This window comes from Babylonia areolata, chromosome 22 (genome assembly GCF_041734735.1).
Source record: "Babylonia areolata isolate BAREFJ2019XMU chromosome 22, ASM4173473v1, whole genome shotgun sequence".
In the NCBI taxonomy this organism is placed as follows: Eukaryota; Metazoa; Mollusca; class Gastropoda; order Neogastropoda; family Buccinidae; genus Babylonia; species Babylonia areolata.
In genome coordinates this window covers 10,357,603-10,374,846 of record NC_134897.1, presented here as the reverse complement: position 1 = coordinate 10,374,846, position 17,244 = coordinate 10,357,603, and the positions used below count along the sequence as shown (strand labels likewise).

General features: G+C 44.5%; 1 protein-coding gene across 1 annotated transcript in view; it reads right to left on the bottom strand.

The window, feature by feature from the left end:
- Positions 1 to 7,192, bottom strand: part of LOC143297434 (transient receptor potential cation channel subfamily M member 1-like) — an 89,942-nt gene extending 82,750 nt beyond the window's left edge. Inside the window, exon 1 of the mRNA XM_076609790.1 lies at positions 6,769 to 7,192. Coding sequence (XP_076465905.1) covers positions 6,769 to 6,924 — 156 coding nt within the window. The 5' untranslated portion in view covers positions 6,925 to 7,192. The remainder of the gene's footprint in view (positions 1 to 6,768) is intronic.
- Positions 7,193 to 17,244: the final 10,052 nt, after the last annotated feature.

Genomic DNA, 17,244 nt, shown 5'->3' with positions numbered 1-17,244 from the left:
GGGCATGACGTGCGAACGACGCACGTGCAATTAAGCGACTAAGCAAGTCCCCCGAGCATCTGCATTCACTACCACCGGGGGTGGGGGACTTTGGAGGTGGGAGGGAAGGGAAGGAGTTACGCTCAGTGGCTTTACAGCCAATGACGTCTAAATCAAGGAATGGTAAATCGTGGAATGTGGTTGTCTGGTGCTATCAGCTGAGGCAGTCTGACGACAGCCGTTCGCAAACAATACATAACTACCGAGTTATCAATCTCACCTCTTTAGCAGACGTTTTGCTGTCAGTGTCTTTCTGTCGCACTGTATTGTACTGTACCGTGTAGTGTATTGAACTGCGTTACCATGTGCTGTGCAACTGTGCCGCGTGATATTGCATTATCCTGTATTCTTAAGTATTTACTTAATCTGTAGTAGGTATAATTACAAAATACGTAGTCTGAAACCACTTCAAGGTCTTTAAATCAAACAATAACCTCATTGTTATGCAGGGTTTGGGTTAAAGGTCAGAACGGGTTTGCTGCTGGTTTGAATTAAAACCATAAAAACCATGTATCAAGTGTCATTCGACAGTTCATTCCATTGTTCAAAATAAATCAAATGGTGATTTTGTGATGCTCAAGTGAGCGAAGCAAAACCACAGAAAAAAAACCCCAACAAGGCGCAAACTGGAGCAACAACAGTTGAAGTTGTGTCGTCCAAATTACATTTTCCACCCATCGACTCCCTTTCGACATAATCGAGTAAACGTGCAACGAGACAGAGAGACAGGGGGCCAACAGGCAGACAGACAGACAGAAACACACAAACACACACACACACAAACACACACGCACGCACACATTCATACAACTCTTTCGCACTCGAAACTACCGAAGAGATGTGGCCCCAATCTCATTTTCCACATATTGATTCCCATTCGACGTAATCCAGTTAATGTGAAGCGAGACGAACAGACACACACACACACAAACACACACACTCGCGAGCTCGCGCGCGCGCGCACACACACACACACACACATACATACACACACACCTGTTTCACAAACGGATTTCCCACGTGAAATCAGTACTGGGTGCCTTCTCGGGGTCACCAGAATGAAACTTTACCGCCTCGTAATAATGGCAACCCCATGCGTGCGTGTGTGAATGCAAGGTGATTGCGTTAAAGAGGAAGAGGAAGAGAGTGAGAGAGAGAGAGAGGTAGAGAGAGAGGCATAAGCAGAGAGAGGCAGAGGAGGGGATATGAGAGAGTAACAGTCAAGGTTCAGGGGTGGTGGCACAATTCTTTCTGATTTGAAATCTGGCTGCTCTAGTGTGTGGGGGGTTGAGAGGGTAGGGGGGCGGAGCCAGACCAAAAGAGATACCCGTCTTGAGTGTTTTTAAAGGCATTTCGCAGTGTATCTGTGGTTGTTGTCGTGGTAGCGTCTCTCGTCGTGGTAGGCACGGTGGTTGTCATCTCGGAAGCGGCGGTTGTCCCGGTCACGATGACTGTTGCGGTTGTTTCGTAATTGGCGGTTGTCACCAGGACTGTGGTTGTCACCAGGACTGTGGTTGTCCCTGTCACGGCGGTGGTTGTCCCTGTCACTGAAGGGTGATGTGGTCATCACGCCTGGGATGTCTGTCACCGTGGTGGTCCGGGTAACTCCTGTGATAGCGGCCCCTCCTCTTGACCTGCGGCACGTTGTCATGGTGACGCTGGTCGTCTCTGGTCACCGGGTCACTGCGCCCGGCGTCTCTGTCCCTCGTCTGTCCACTGTGTGTGTCTTGTGTGTGTGTGTGTGTGTGTGTGTGTGTGTGTGCGTGCGTGCGTGCGTGTGTGTGTATTTTTCCCCACTGCCTTGTGTCACTAAAACAGATGCCTGCTCGTCAAAACAGATGATGATTATTTTGTAAGTGAGAACACCAATGGTCAACTAGTTCCTCACGGGAATCTAAAGTAGTGAAAGAAAGTTACGTGTAAAACAACAAACAGGTACAGTTTCCGCAAGCAAACAAAACAACAACAAAAACACAAGAGAACATAACTCCAAGCCAGTTTTATAACTGCTATCACAACAGCTGCGTTTATTTCTCTTCACCTCTTACTTAAGCTCTCGGTTTGTAATTTCTGAGACTTTTTTTTTCCTGCCTCATCATCTGCACCGTTTCAGTGGCATTTCTCCCACGCCGCTCATTCCGAGTTCCCCATAAACAACCAAATGCCGAAATGACCCGTATCATTAAGACGATTCGACACTTGTTCAATCAAATACCGAAGAGAGTGGCTCTCAGATGGGCAGCCACGCGTCACTGCGGACGTTCATGTAGAACTGGCAAGATGGACAGACTTTAGCGGCGCGACTGATTCTGCATCCTTTTTCTTCTTGATTTAAACAAAATTTTATTCAGTAAATATGTCACACATGTACAGATAGACAGCGGAGCAACAACAAGCTAACAGCTTATATCGTGCTCAGGAATGTGATTAAATACATTTGTTTCGTTTGACGGCTGGTGGACGCTACACCATTGCAATTATGTTAAAATACACATTTTCCAACTGCATATAAGCGACAGTCATTGCAGACATACATTGTTTCCCCCTTTTTTCCTTCTTTTTTCCCTTCCTTTTTCCTTGAGCCGCCGTGGAGATTAATATATTTAAAGAATTTACAATGAATATTTAATAAACATCATTTTTAAGATACGTTGTTCACACAACAGAAAGCAGAAAAAGGTAAGAAAAACAAGTTAGTGAATAAGATAAGAAATGAGAGAAGAAAAAGAAAAAGAAAAAAAGAGAAGAAAAAACAAGAAAAAATATACACATGGAGAGGGAATAACATTACACATAATTGTACTTGATTAGACGGACTAGACAGTTCTGCGTTCGTGGGCTGCGACTCCCACGTTCACTCGTATGCCCTCGAGTGGGCTTTTACACACATCACCGTTTTTACCCCGCCATGTAAGCAGCCATACTCCGTTTTCGAGGGTTTGTGCATGCTGGGTATGTTCTTGTTTCCATAACCCACCGACCGCTGACATGGGTTACAGGATCTTTAACGTGCGTATTTGATCTTCTGCTTGCGTATACACACGCAGGGGGTTCAGGCACAAGCAGGTCTGCATATATGTTGACCTGGGAGATCGGAAAAATTTCCACCCTTTACCCACCAGGCGCCATTACCGAGATTCGAAACCAGGACCCTCAAAATCGAAAGTCTAACGCTTTAACCACTCGGCTATTGCGCCCATCATTCTGTATCCAAATCAATAACCCACAAAACAGACTCTAAAACAGAAGAAAATGGGTCATTACATCTAAAAATGTTAATATCGCTTCGACTATGCATTAACATCGGTGTTAAAATAGTCCCTGAATTCAGGATACTAAAAATTCAAGCAAAACCCGGTTTGATTCTCAACATTTATTAATAAACTGTACGGAAGGTGACGGGGAAACGCTGAAGAAACGATGGTTTGAAGATAAGTGCCTTTGTCTTACTTTGAAACATCAGTTTCCGTGGAGTAGGCTACTTATTTATTTATACACTTATTCTCTCCCCCCCCCCTCCTCCCCCAAATTCATATATGTATCTAATGTGTGAAAGAATCTACCTCAGTTCCAAAATGTCAACCATAGAATATAATCATGTATAAATGCATGTTTTCGTTCTTCTTGTTGCTGTGTTTAATTTTGCTCGAAGACGTCACTGCGTGTTGCCAAAGAAACCGACCGCTGCAGCTCTTGTTACAGATACAGAAAGAAATCACACGTGTTGGGCGAGCACATCATAAACACCTACTTTCTACTCGCTTCTCTGGCGTATCCTTAATACTCTCTCTCTCTCTCTCTCTCTCTGTGGCAGAGGGGAAAAGAGTACTCATACTTGCAGTTTTGAAGAAGGGTTGATGGGTGGAAGGGGGTGGGGATGTTGAGGGTAGGGGTGGAGGTAAGACAGCTCGTGATTTATAATTTGGAGAAGCGTTCCTCTTAAACTGCTGGCTTTCTTTCTGTTCCTTGCTAACTCCGAGCAGCGACATAATTTCATCTTAAAAGAAAGTCGAGTGGTTAAAGCGTTGAACCTTCAATCTGCGGGTCCCCGGTTCGAATCTCGGTAACGTTATCGGTGGGTTAAGGGGGGAAATTTTTTCCGATCTCCCAGGTCAACATATGTGCAGACCTGCTCTGGTGCCTGAACCCTCTTTGTGTGTATACGCAGAAGATCAAATACGCACGCTAAAGAGCCTGTAATCCATGTCAGCGTTCGGTGGGTTATGGAAACAAAACATACCCAGCATACCCCCACCCCCACCCCCCCCTCTCCCCGAAAACGGAGTATGGCTGCCTACATGGCTTGGTAAATAAACAAAACGGTCATACACGTAAAATGTAACATGTCTGTCTGTCTGTCTGCGTGCGTGTGTGTGTGTGTGTGCCTGAAATCTGACTGAATGACACAGGAAACGAATGATGAGCGCCCAATGGCAGCCGACAGTCGGTTCTACCCTGGTAGGCAGCCTGGTTGCGCAAATGACCCCGAGTTTGTAAAGCGCTTAGAGCTTGGTCTCCGACCGAGGATAGGCGCTATATAAGTATCCTTATCAAATCAAATCAAATCAAATCAAATCAAAATGTCCGCATGATAACTAAATGCCATTCTTCCCTGAAACACGAGCGGCGATTTCTTTCCCCGAGGAAAGCTTTGAACAGGGTGGTACAGTCACTTACTGTTTTCCTCAACCTGTTTCTTCCTAACTCCGAGCTGAGGAAAAGAAAAAGTCCCTTCGATTCTCTTCTTCCTCTTTCCTCTTCGAGCAATGCGGTGTGACCTGCTATCGTTTCCAATAATTGATTTGTGAACGTGTTGCTTTCTAACATGATTTCGCGCACAGTTTTCACCAATTCCCATGTGAAGCCGTTTTGATTCCGATAAAAAAAAAAAAAAAAAAAAAAAAAAAAAAAAAAAAGAAATTTCAAGCAACGAAATGAGGAGTCTTAACGGTTCTGTTTTGTTGTTGTTGTTGTTGTTGTTGTTGTTGTTGTTGTTGTTGCTGCTGTTGTCTGAAATAGTGATTGGTGATTATACAGCTGATTTAAATTCTTTCCCTGTCGTGATACTTTTACTGGCTTCTGTTTCTTCCCATGCAAATCTCAAGCATTTAAAACATGTCTTTAATTCATTGTTTTTTTGTTTGTTTGTCTGTTTGTTTCTCGACAACTTAATTTCAAGACAGACAGAGAGAAAGAGAGGAGGCGGGGGGGCGGGGGGGGGGGGGGGGGGGGGGAGCGGGAGATACATAGGAGGGGAAAGTGTATCATATCAAATAACATTGCTTCAGCTCAAAGTTTTTAAGCATGTAGAGACAGAGGTGTATCATATCTAATAACATTGCTTCAGCTCAAAGTTTTTAAACATGGTAGGGACAGAGGTGTATCATATCTAATACCATTGCTTCAGCTCAAAGTTTTTAAACATGTAGGGACAGAGGTGTATCATATCTAATACCATTGCTTCAGCTCAAAGTTTTTAAACATGTAGGGACAGAGGTGTATCATATCTAATACCATTGCTTCAGCTCAAAGTTTTTAAACATGTAGGGACAGAGGTGTATCATATCTAATACCATTGCTTCAGCTCAAAGTTTTTAAACATGTAGGGACAGATGTGTATCATATCTAATAACATTGCTTCAGCTCAAAGTTTTTTAAGCATGTAGAGACAGAGGTGTATCATATCTAATAACATTGCTTCAGCTCAAAGTTTTTAAACATGTAGAGACAGAGGTGTATCATATCTAATAACATTGCTTCAGCTCAAAGTTTTTTAAGCATGTAGAGACAGAGGTGTATCATATCTAATAACATTGCTTCAGCTCAAAGTTTTTAAACATGGTAGGGACAGAGGTGTATCATATCTAATAACATTGCTTCAGCTCAAAGTTTTTAAACATGTAGGGACAGAGGTGTATCATATCTAATAACATTGCTTCAGCTCAAAGTTTTTAAACATGGTAGGGACAGAAAGGAGGAGTTTGTATTATACTGAGAAAGAATTTTCAACATGTTTTTGCTTATTTTTTTCAGTGATGTTGTTGAAATGTACAGCATGTACTGCCGAATGCCTTGTGATTATCAACATCGAAAACTAAAAAGTAAACAAATAGATAAATGATTAAATGGCAATGGATCTTCAATAAATAAATGGCAATGGACCTTAAATAAATAAATAAATAAATAAATGTGGACCTCTAACTTCCCACCAAAACAGGTTTCGTTTCTTCCCAGCCATTCAAGTCAAGTGAAGCAACAATTCTGGGAATCAGGTGATGTAGGCAGAACAAAAAACTGCTTTTACTATTTTGAAGGTGACCCCCCACCCCCCAGACTCCCCTCCCCGCCCCTCTCTTTCCCTCTCCATAGTTGTTGGGTTTTTTTGTGTTTTTGTTGTTGTTTTTTTGTGCTGGGTAACCGCATGATTAGTTAGTTTGGTTTGGCCAACAAGAGGTATACTTTTGGATTTCCAGTCACTTCTCATAATTCATTGTTAACAACAGTTTTCAAAGATAAATAAATAAATCGAACACGACGCACCAGTAAGCTGTTAGCTTCTTGTTGCTAAGGTCATAGTATTTCCCCCGAATGATGTTAGTACTCCACTGTCAGCTCTCTCTCTCTCTCTCTCTCTCTCTCACTCACACACACACACACACACACACACACACAATAAGATGGATAAAATTAGTTAATCCAAACCGACTCCCATAGCCCATCCACCCTGACCTTAAAGTCCCCGTGGATGCTGGAGCTGGAACCTGCCGGAGAGGTGGGCATTCCCGGCGCGGGCATCCCGGGCATGGTGGGCACGGCGGGCGTGAAGGCCGCCTTGCCGATCAACGTGCGCGGCGACAGGCGCAGATCGAAGTTGTCGGAATTCATCACGGGAGTGAGTGGATGGATGCTTGGCTGGCCAAAGTCACGGGAGAGAGCGTCCTCGAGAGGATTGGGCTGGTTGTGTGAAGAGTGAAATCTGGCCACCGGATGGTGGATGGATCGAAGTTTCCGCCTGCAACCCCCTTTCACTTTCCCATAGTAGTGGAGGCCAACAACAACAAGTGGACGCCGCCAACAACAACAAAAGTCCCTGAGAGTGAGACCCTCCAACACCGACGCCGCTTCACCCCCCCACACGCCACGGACCGCCGACCCCTCTAAAGAAAAGAGCGGGGGCGCATGTCTTAGACTCCCCACCCCCCCACACCACACCCCCCACGCCGCCCTCCTGCCCCAGCCCTCCCCTTCTCCTCCTTAATCCCCCCCACCCCCCCACCGGAAAGACCAGGGGTCAGGGTTCAATGAGATGTACACGCTCCATACAGACTGTGACGCAGTGTTCTTACAGACTTGGGGGGTGGGGAGATGGGGGATGGGGACCTCTGCGTCATGAAACTGACATGTGGTGTCACGTTTTGTTCCATTTACCTCTCGGTAGATATGAGGGAACCAGTTTGTTCCCCCTTAGCCTCCACCCCCACCCCTCCAAAAAACTTTTTTTTCTCTCTCTCCGAAGGGATCACGTTTGTTCACCCCCCACCCCCCCTATCCCCCCTGCTCCCCCTCCCCCCCACACCACCCCCCTCCTCCCCAGAAGACCTGACGCAAATGGATTTTACGTCACTCTCAGTTTTGCAGAAGAAACAACGAAGCCTTCTCCCTCTCCCTCTGACAAGTGTTTAGAACTGAAAATGCGCGGCGTTGTTGCATCGGATGGCACAGGGCGCTTAGGGCCGGCGAGAAAGGAAAACAATCGTGGACGATGCCCTGAAAGAGGCATTGTTCTGCAGACAAAGCACCGGCGACAGAGACAAGACAGACAGACTGGCAGGTGTGAGGGTAAAGATTATGTTGACGTTTTCACAGTGACACCGGAGCCAAAGCTTCATTGCAGAGGGAAAACACACACACACAATGAGAGAGGAGAGAGAGAGAGAGCGCTGAAGAATACAAAAACGCTTGTCTTCACTGCGTCATACGCATACACACACGCACGCACGCACGCACACACACACAATGAGAGAGAGAACGCTTGAAGAATACAAAAACGCTTGTCTTCACTGCGTCATACGCATACACACACGCACGCACGCACGCACACACACACAATGAGAGAGAGAGAGAACGCTTGAAGAATACAAAAACGATTGTCTTCACTGCGTTACACACATACACACACGCAAACACACACAATGAGAGAGAACACTTGAAGAATACAAAAACGCTTAAGTCTTCACTGCGTCACACACACATACACACGCACGCACACACACACACACACACACAATGAGAGAGAAAAGAGAGAGGGAGAGAACGCTTGAAGAATGCAAAAAGCTTAAGTCTTCACTGCGTCACACACACACACACACACGCACGCGCGCAAGCACACACACACATTCACAGAGAGAGAGAGAGAGAGACGGGGGGGGGGGGGGGGACCAAAAAGAACACAGAAAAAAAGAGAAGGGGGGGGGGGGGGGGGGAGAGAGATTGATGCCTTCACAGCGTTGCCGAAGCTCAAGCTTTGTGAGATCTACAGATTTTCTTTTAAAAAAAATTAAAATTAAAATTTAAAAAAAAAGGCTTCCTCCACACTGTTCCTGGCACTTGCACTTCGGCAACAATGCATCGCAAGCAAACACGTACACAAATGACACGAGTACAGTAACTACAGGCGAACAGGGCGACACTGGGACCAGAGGGTAAAGACCAAAATAATTGAATACGGGGATCACTAAGGCAAAGTCGATAATGCAATTTTCTGCGAAGCTTCTCAATCCTCAAGCTCACTAGTGGGAGTCGTGTATTCGACACTTGCCCAATTACCAAAATCTTTCAACAGCGTTAATCTGTATTAGTGAAAAGAAAAGCGATAGACTGGGGTAGGGGAGAAGAAAGAAAGAAAGAAAAACAAAAACGATTGGCTGAAGCAATGGTCATTTCATCCCTGATAATCATGGATTCCGTGGTAGGCTGACAAAATGACAAAAACTGACAATGTTCGGTGCAGGCTCCCAATACAACAGCTCAAATCTGAAAACACGTTTTGATGCACAAGCACAAATTACACCAAATTTGGGTTTGTAGCCATGGTTCTATTTACCTCTGTGTGTGTGTGTGTGTGTGTGTGTGTGTGTGTGTGTGTGTGTGCGTGCGTGTGTGTGTGTGTGCGCATGTGTGTTTCATGTTTCAGTCCACAGTATCACAAACGCACGAAAAATACTAACCTTCCATCATTTGAACTTTCTGTCTACTTATATTTAACTATCAAAAATACCTTTGACCAGATAAAGGTAATCAAACATAATTGTTAGAAATATAACAATACATTGTCCCTCCATTTCCATTACATTTCCCGCAATAAACCAAGGTCTATGGCAGGACAAGACCAATATCGCATCCCCATGTAAGCAAAGAAAATCTCTCTTTCTCTCTCTTATTTTAAGAAATAGCGACTTCCTAATTGTTCTGTTACTTCTAATCGAGACCTCAATATTTTTGTTTCCGACTTAATGAAAGTTAATCACACGTTCTTCACAATTCATGTTGCATAATATTGTGTGCTGTTCGCATACCCTTCAAACGGGGCCACGATCTGTAATGAATATATCATCCACACACACACACACACACACACACACATATATATATATATATATATCTGACCTTTTCTTCCATTTGTGCGAAGCCTTCTTCCCACACTCAGCCGTACATTTGAGCTTTAATCTTAGTTTGAGCGCTGTGTGTCTGTGTTCCCGTAGAACTAAGCGCGGAACCCATGACACGTGCGAACCCACTTCCCCTCATCATTGATTGTCTGTCTGCCTCAGGCCTTTAAGGTCCAGACTAACGAGTGGCACGCATTTTTGCGCTGTCAGCGCTACAGACTGTCCATCGCCTTGTCCAACGGCATGGAATTGGCACGATACGGAAATTTCACAGTAATTGGTCATAAGAATGTGTTTAATTAATAGTAATAAATAAATAATATAACAATAACTGACAATAATAATATTAATCATCATCATCATCATCATCATCACCAACGCTGTATGAATGAACTGATCGTTCGCCCTCTTCTTCTTCTTCTTCTTCTTCTGTGTTCCTGGGCTCAACCCCCACGTTCATTCCAACTTGTTCGAGTGTGATTTTACGACCATGAGACCGTTTCTTCCTTGCCATTTAAGCAGCCATGCTCCGTTTTCGGGGTGTGCATGCTGGGTATATTCTTGTTTTTTCGTAACCCGCCGACCGCTGAAATGGATAACGGTATCTTTACTGTGCACATTAAAAAAAATTATCTGTATGTTATAAACGATGGAGGCAGGTCTGCACATCAGTGGACTTGGGAGATCGGCGGGAAAAAATCCTTCCTAAATTCATCTGGCACCGTGACCGGTATTTGAACCCAGGACGACGGGCGCAATAGCCAAGTGGTTAAAGCGTTGGACTGTCAATCTGAGGGTCCCGGGTTCGAATCACGGTGACGGCGCCTGGTGGGTGAAGGGTGGAGATTTTTACGATCTTCCAGGTCAACATATGTGCAGACCTGCTAGTGCCTGAACCCCCTTCGTGTGAATATGCAAGCAGAAGATCAATTACGCACGTTAAAGATCCTGTAATCCATGTCAGCATTCGGTGGGTTATGGAAACAAGAACATACCCAGCATGCACACCCCCGAAAACAGAGTATGGCTGCCTACATGGCGGGGTAAAAACGGTGATATGTGTAAAAGCCCACTCGTGTGCATACGAGAGAACGTGGGATTTGCAGCCCACGAACGCAGAAGAAGAAGAAGAAGAACCCAGGACCCTCAGACTGCAAGTTCAACCAATCGTAAAGAAATGGAGGAAAACTCAATAAGGATGCCTAATACCAGTCCCAAAACAAATGACCCTTTGAGGCCCTGTTATCATAAGATGGCAGAATTGTGACGGTCGGACATGGATTTATTTATCAGATCAAACTGACGTCATCTTCTCCAGCCCTGTACAGAAAACATCCACGACAATATACCCGAAATCCATCCGGAATACATATTTTATTTTTTCATCCTGAGTATCAGACAAACAGTTTTTATTTGTTGTTGTTTTTGTTTTTAATGTTCAGGTCAATTTCACGTGAACTACCAAGACCAGTGCATGAAACATTGTTACGATTCAGTCTTGAATTCAACATTACCCTGCGTTTGTATCATTCAGCGTATGTGGAGTGGGTAGTTTATGGAAATAAACACACAAAAAAGAGGGAAAAGGGGGCAAAACATGTCAAACCCTTGTAACATCGGTCTTGTATCTAATTGGAGAGAGAGAGAGAGAGAGAGAGAGAGAGAGAGAGAGAGGGAGGGTGTGTGTGTGTGTGTGTGTGTGTTTGGGGGAAATACAGAAAGCAAAACAGGTCAGGTGGAACTTAACCCCCATCGGAAAACATCCCCCCCTCACCTCCCTCCCCCCCCTCCCCCCCAAAAAAAAATTAAAAGTACATAAACGAATAAAAAGTCAATAGACATACACAAAAAGAAACGCATGAAAAACCAACCAACCAACCAAGAAACTCAAACAAAAAAAAAACTAGGAGCCTAGCCAAAAGGTGGCTCTTCTGAAGCCAGCATGGAAAAACACACCACCTCAGCACAAATTAAAACACTGGATGACGTCAGCTTGGTGACGGGGCGAAGAGTGGACGGGACGGAAATGTATGGTGGTGTGACGGGGACAAAGAGACAGAGGAGAGGGGGGTGGGGGGACGGGGGGTGGGGGGTGGGGGTGGGGGACAGAGGACAAGTAAAACACAAAGAACAAAAGATACGAAGCGGAAAAAGAAAGAAAGAAAGAAAGAAAGAAAAAGAGGAAGAAAAAAGCACAATCCGCCACATCCGTTATAAAACACATTCTTGTCGACCCCCATCTCTCCGTCCGGTCATTCACTACTGTCAGCTGACTGCGCTGACGAGACTTTGAAACCCACACGAAGCGACAGATCCCCCCGCCCCCCTCCGCCCCCCACCCCCCTGCCCCCCATCTCTCTTCTTCTCCCATTTCTACCCCCTCCTCCTCTTTTCACGTGCCCATGGTGCCCGGATGGGCAGGTGAAGAGGGTGTGAGTGGGGGGAGGGGGGAGGATCAGTGGCCTTTAACTCGTCTTTTTATTTTTTTTATTATTTTTTTTAACCCCCCCCCCTGTCTGTTGAGGCAACTTGCTGTCCCTAAAGAGGAAAAACCCTTTGCGTTCTCATCAAGTGAAAGTGGTTTTGAGCTCTGGGGAAAGATTTTATCATGTTTCGTTCTCTGCGCGTCTTCTTCAAGGTGCAAGGTGAAGGGAGGTTCTCATCACCAGTTACTTGAACTAGCACGCATTAAACATGTCTTGCTAAAAAAAAAAGAAAAAAAAGAAAGAGAAAAAAAATTAAAAAAATATTGGCTATGTTGTGATTCTTTAGTATTGTAACTTTTGGGACGAAAGGTGCCACAGTCTCTGCTTCATTTACATTTTCACTCAGTGACATTCTGGTTTCTTTGTATACAACCGAATGGCTTTCCCCAGGGGAATTTGGCTGAGACAGTCGAAGATACCAGTGGACATTTGTGGTGGCGGCCTCATGTGCCACAGCCTTTGAAGAGGATTAAGTTTTTTTTATATAGTGTTTAAAAAATTTTTTTTTAAAAATATATAGATATATATGTGTGTGTGTGTGTGTGTGTGTGTGTGTGTGTGTGTGTGTGTGTGTGTGTGTGTGTGTTTGTGTGTGAAGAAAATAAGGGGGGGGGGGAGTCGACAATAGAAATAAAAGGAAAATGGGGAGGAAAAAAAAAAAAGGAAGAGAGACGCACACTACCGGATGAACATGAAAAGTGTGTGGTTTCAGTGATTTGCATACTGAGCCTACATGTCAGTTATTCCTTTGCATACAACCCCACACCACAACGACTGACGTCAACTGAACCCGGACACACATCCAAACCAACCACCAAAAATGTACGGTATACATACACGCAACCCGATTCCTGACGCTGGACTCCACCCAGTGAGGACACGTACTAAACCGTGTGCCATTGTTGTTCTTCCGCGTTCCGACTGCTCCCCCCCCCCCCCCCTTTCCCCCCCATTTTGTTAATTCGATGTCTCGGGGTCTGCACAGCACGGACGGTCCTTCACCACATCAAAGCGGGCATGAACGGGAAAGTGGCACTTCCAACTGCTACCAACCGTGTTGGCAAAACGATTCATGTTGGCAACATTACAGAATCGTAGCAATCGATTTTTGTATAAAAGCATCTGGAACGTAGATATATATATATATATATTTTTTTTTTTTTTTTACCCTCGGAGGCATGCTGTTCGCAGGATGTGATTTTCAGCGTTATCCACCGATGGGCATATTGATCGCAGCAATGTGAGATCGGGGTCGGCCATTCTTTAGCACTGACCTGGTCAGACCGGATGGAATAAGGCAGAGTTTTATACTTTTACTTATATGAGGACATCTTGGCGTTGGCGGGGGAAAAAATAATAAAGAAACGAAGTTTCCTGAACGTCCGCACATTAAACACACACACACACACACACACACACACATTAGCAAGCAAACAAACACACAACAAAATTCTCCCAACGTCCGCCTATTTAAATTATCATGGGCGTGATTTGCTAATAATACGTACGTTTAAGTTATACAAATGTGGTGTGTGTGTGTGTGTGTGTGTGTGTGCATCACTGATATGCTTAGATTTGTTTCTGAAGCTTCTGCCAATGACAACTGCTGATATGGGATACTTCATATGACATTTTTATAACCAATCGCTATTGTCTTGTTCCAATGAGATATAAATGGCCGACCAGTAAACCCTTCGCCTGGTATATTCAAAACAAACCTCTTTTCGTTATGGCCAGTGGTTCCTATAGCGACAGTGCGTTTTCGTGACTTGTGACTTAATTGTGCGTACAGGCGCGGGCGCGCGCGCGCGCGCGCGTGTGTGTGTTTGCATGCAAGCGCACACGAGACAAAAAGAGATCAGGGTGATGAGAGACAGATAAAGACGCCGAAACGGAGCCCTCTTTAGTGTGCGCGCGCGCACCACTGAGATACGTGTTTACATCTAAAAGGTCAATGGTGTATAAGCGTGCGCGCGCGCGTGTGTATGTATGTGTATGCGTGTATGTGCGCGCGCGTGTGCGCACAAGCACGCTTTCGTCTGTGTGTGTGAGAGACACGGCCACGGAAGTCCCACGGTATTCTTTTGTCCAGACGTGTCGGCAAATCAAATAACGTGGCTACCTTATCTGATTTTTTTCTCCGCAAGCCCCTTCCACCCACCCTGCCCCTTACCATCTCTGGAGTGCAGTCGGACGGGGGATCCTGTATTGGGCAATGGCTTATGGGAAAGGCCAAACTCCGCTTGTGAAATTGCTTTGAATTATTTGCTTTGTTTCACAAACGTTTTGGGCGATTTAAAGGAATAGCAACCGTGAGTCTGAAAGATTCAAAATGCTATGCACAGAAAAGAAAGTAATGATAGCGTTCCAATGTCATCTCTCAAGAGAGAGCCACGAAGAACAGAGAGAGAGAGGGGGAGGGAGGAAGATTACATCCAGGGTTTGTCTCAGTCAACCCCAGAAAGAAGACACTGCAGAAATGTCAAGTGCATCTGCAAAAAAACTGCAATGAACCTGCTGGCAGACGCTTCTTTCCATGGCATACATTTCACAAAATATAATACAATGCGCGAATGTTTGCTTTAAACACAAGTGAGGGATGTTGATAATCCAAGGGTTCTAGGAGATAAATTAGGTTCAAATATCTAAGAGCGAGTTAGTTGTTGTTTTTCGCCCCCCCCCCTCCCCCTGAAAACTCACACTATGCCTACGTATGTGTGTCATCATGACAGTACAGCCAAATGCAGTCAAATCAATATAATGAGGGTGGAAACGGAAAGTGATCTTTTTTCAGCTGAGTTGACCCCTGTTAGTGAACGCTCTCACACGGTTTGTGTGTGTGTGTGTGCGTGTGCGTGTGTGTTTGTTTTCATTCTTTCACTCTCTCCATATTACATTTATTTTCTATCCATATTCCTTCATTTTCAAACGTATAAAGCTCACTGTGTTTGTTGTTGGTTTTTAACTCACTTGTGTAAACAAAGTGAGTCTATGTTTTAACCCGGTGTTTTATGTTTTCAATGTGTGTGTGTGTGTGTGAGAGCGATCCCTATACCAATTCTTACATACTGCACAGAACACCAACACACGCGCGCACGCACACACAAACACGCACATTTACAACAGGGAGTGGAACAACCTGCCTGATATCACGTCAACTGGCTTCAGGCAAACGGTTCAGAGCCAAAACCAGTTGACCCACTCTTGTGCGGAACCCCAACTAACCCTCTCCCCGTTGCAGTTACACGTCCATTTCAGTCCCAGCAACGACTATATCCAGATGCAGATTCACATATTCAGAACTCTGGTCGGCATTAGATCAACATGGTCGGGTTTAGATCAGGCTGGTCATATTTAGATCAGGTACACCAACGTTCTTAACGGCTTCTGAAGAACTAAAAAATAGGACACAGAAACATGACAGACATTCTACAATCACAGACAGACTGCGAGCCAAACTGATATGCTGTCAGTTGACAGTAATGCCTCGAGAACCAAAATAAGTGACCAAATTGATAGGGTTTAGATCCACCCGGTCGGATTTAGATCAAGCACACCAACATTTTTTTAACGGCTTCTGCAGAACTAAAAATAGCCCACAGAAACACGACAGGCGTTGTATTCGATCACAGGCAGTCTGACAGAAGTTACTGCCTGTGCGAATCAAATAGGTATGCTGTTAGTCAACGGCAATTCGCTCAGAACCAGAGCAGGTGACTGAACCAGTCGGAATTAGATCACTTTACCCAAACAGGTAGGTTCTACTGGAAGACATGACCTCGTTTTTCTGGTTCACAATCAAAAGGAAAGAAATACAAATTCTGGACAGAACACATACTGTAATGCTAATTAACCATCGACGTGTTTACTGAATATAAATATTCTAAAGTGGATACTGAAATAACTGGAATGAACATAAAAGAAAAATTGACAGCATGCGCCCTCCGAAGTTCCACTGCGACGATGGCCATATTGGCCTCTGCGACGTAGGCCCTATATATCCTGATCTTCTTCTTCTGTTGTGTAGCCACAATCAACTCGTTGATTATTTTGCTACATTTTTGGGGGGGTTTCCGCAGACCGGTGGAAAAAAAAAAAATCACATTCACACTCTCCCTCCTGCCCACTAACTGGATCAGAGGGGGTGAGAAGTGACAGGCAGGCATCCTATTGATGGCCCCTGGCACCCCCCGCCGCAGCGCCCTCCCTCCAGCACTCCCCCTACCCACTACTTACCTAAACATTCACTCTCACATTCATATCCGACAATTGCTGTAATTTATCCTGTGGTGGATCGTTTCTTTGAGCTCGTTGTAGGCCTCGACTGGTTCGTGCAGATCTAGATATCTACAATGTGTTGCTTGTGCTTGTCTCCTTTACCGCCGAAATAAAAGAATGATCGAGATATAATAAAACACACAAGAACATAATTTTAACGGCGTTATTAAGTCCACAACAATCACATCTATTTATCGCACGAAGAAGAAAACGTCAACATTGCTTAAGTATCTATATAAGTTAGTCAAATGACGTCAGATGCGCTGCAGCAGTGGGGATAAGTCTGCTTGCTTCGGAACTAAACATGTATGGTTCGATCCCGCTCGCATATCCTTTTTCTTTTCTTTTTTTTCTCTCCGAAACTTATTTTATATATAGATCTAGTATTTAATACCGACCACTTTTCAACGATTTTTTAAATATTTTTTTTCTCTTCATGATTCCTTGACTGGATAAAGCGCGAAGCATAAGTGAGTCTTGTAGGCTTTGCCTCTTGTTTTTGTTTGTTTTTGTTTTGTTTTGTTTTTCCCAGTAATTGGATACCGTCGTCTGACGTCATCAGATCCCTATCCTTTTCAAAGAAAAAAAAACCCGTTTATATTCATCCATCTGAAGGCCGAAAATAAGGTAAATAAACAAATTAAATCAAATACTCAGCAGTTTCCTAGTCAAAGCCTCTCTCTCTCTGGCATGTATAAAATTTGTCAGCAATGTGTGAGGCACGCGCTCGGGTAAATTTTGATTCAATAACTCTTGTCTGTCTCTCACACTCT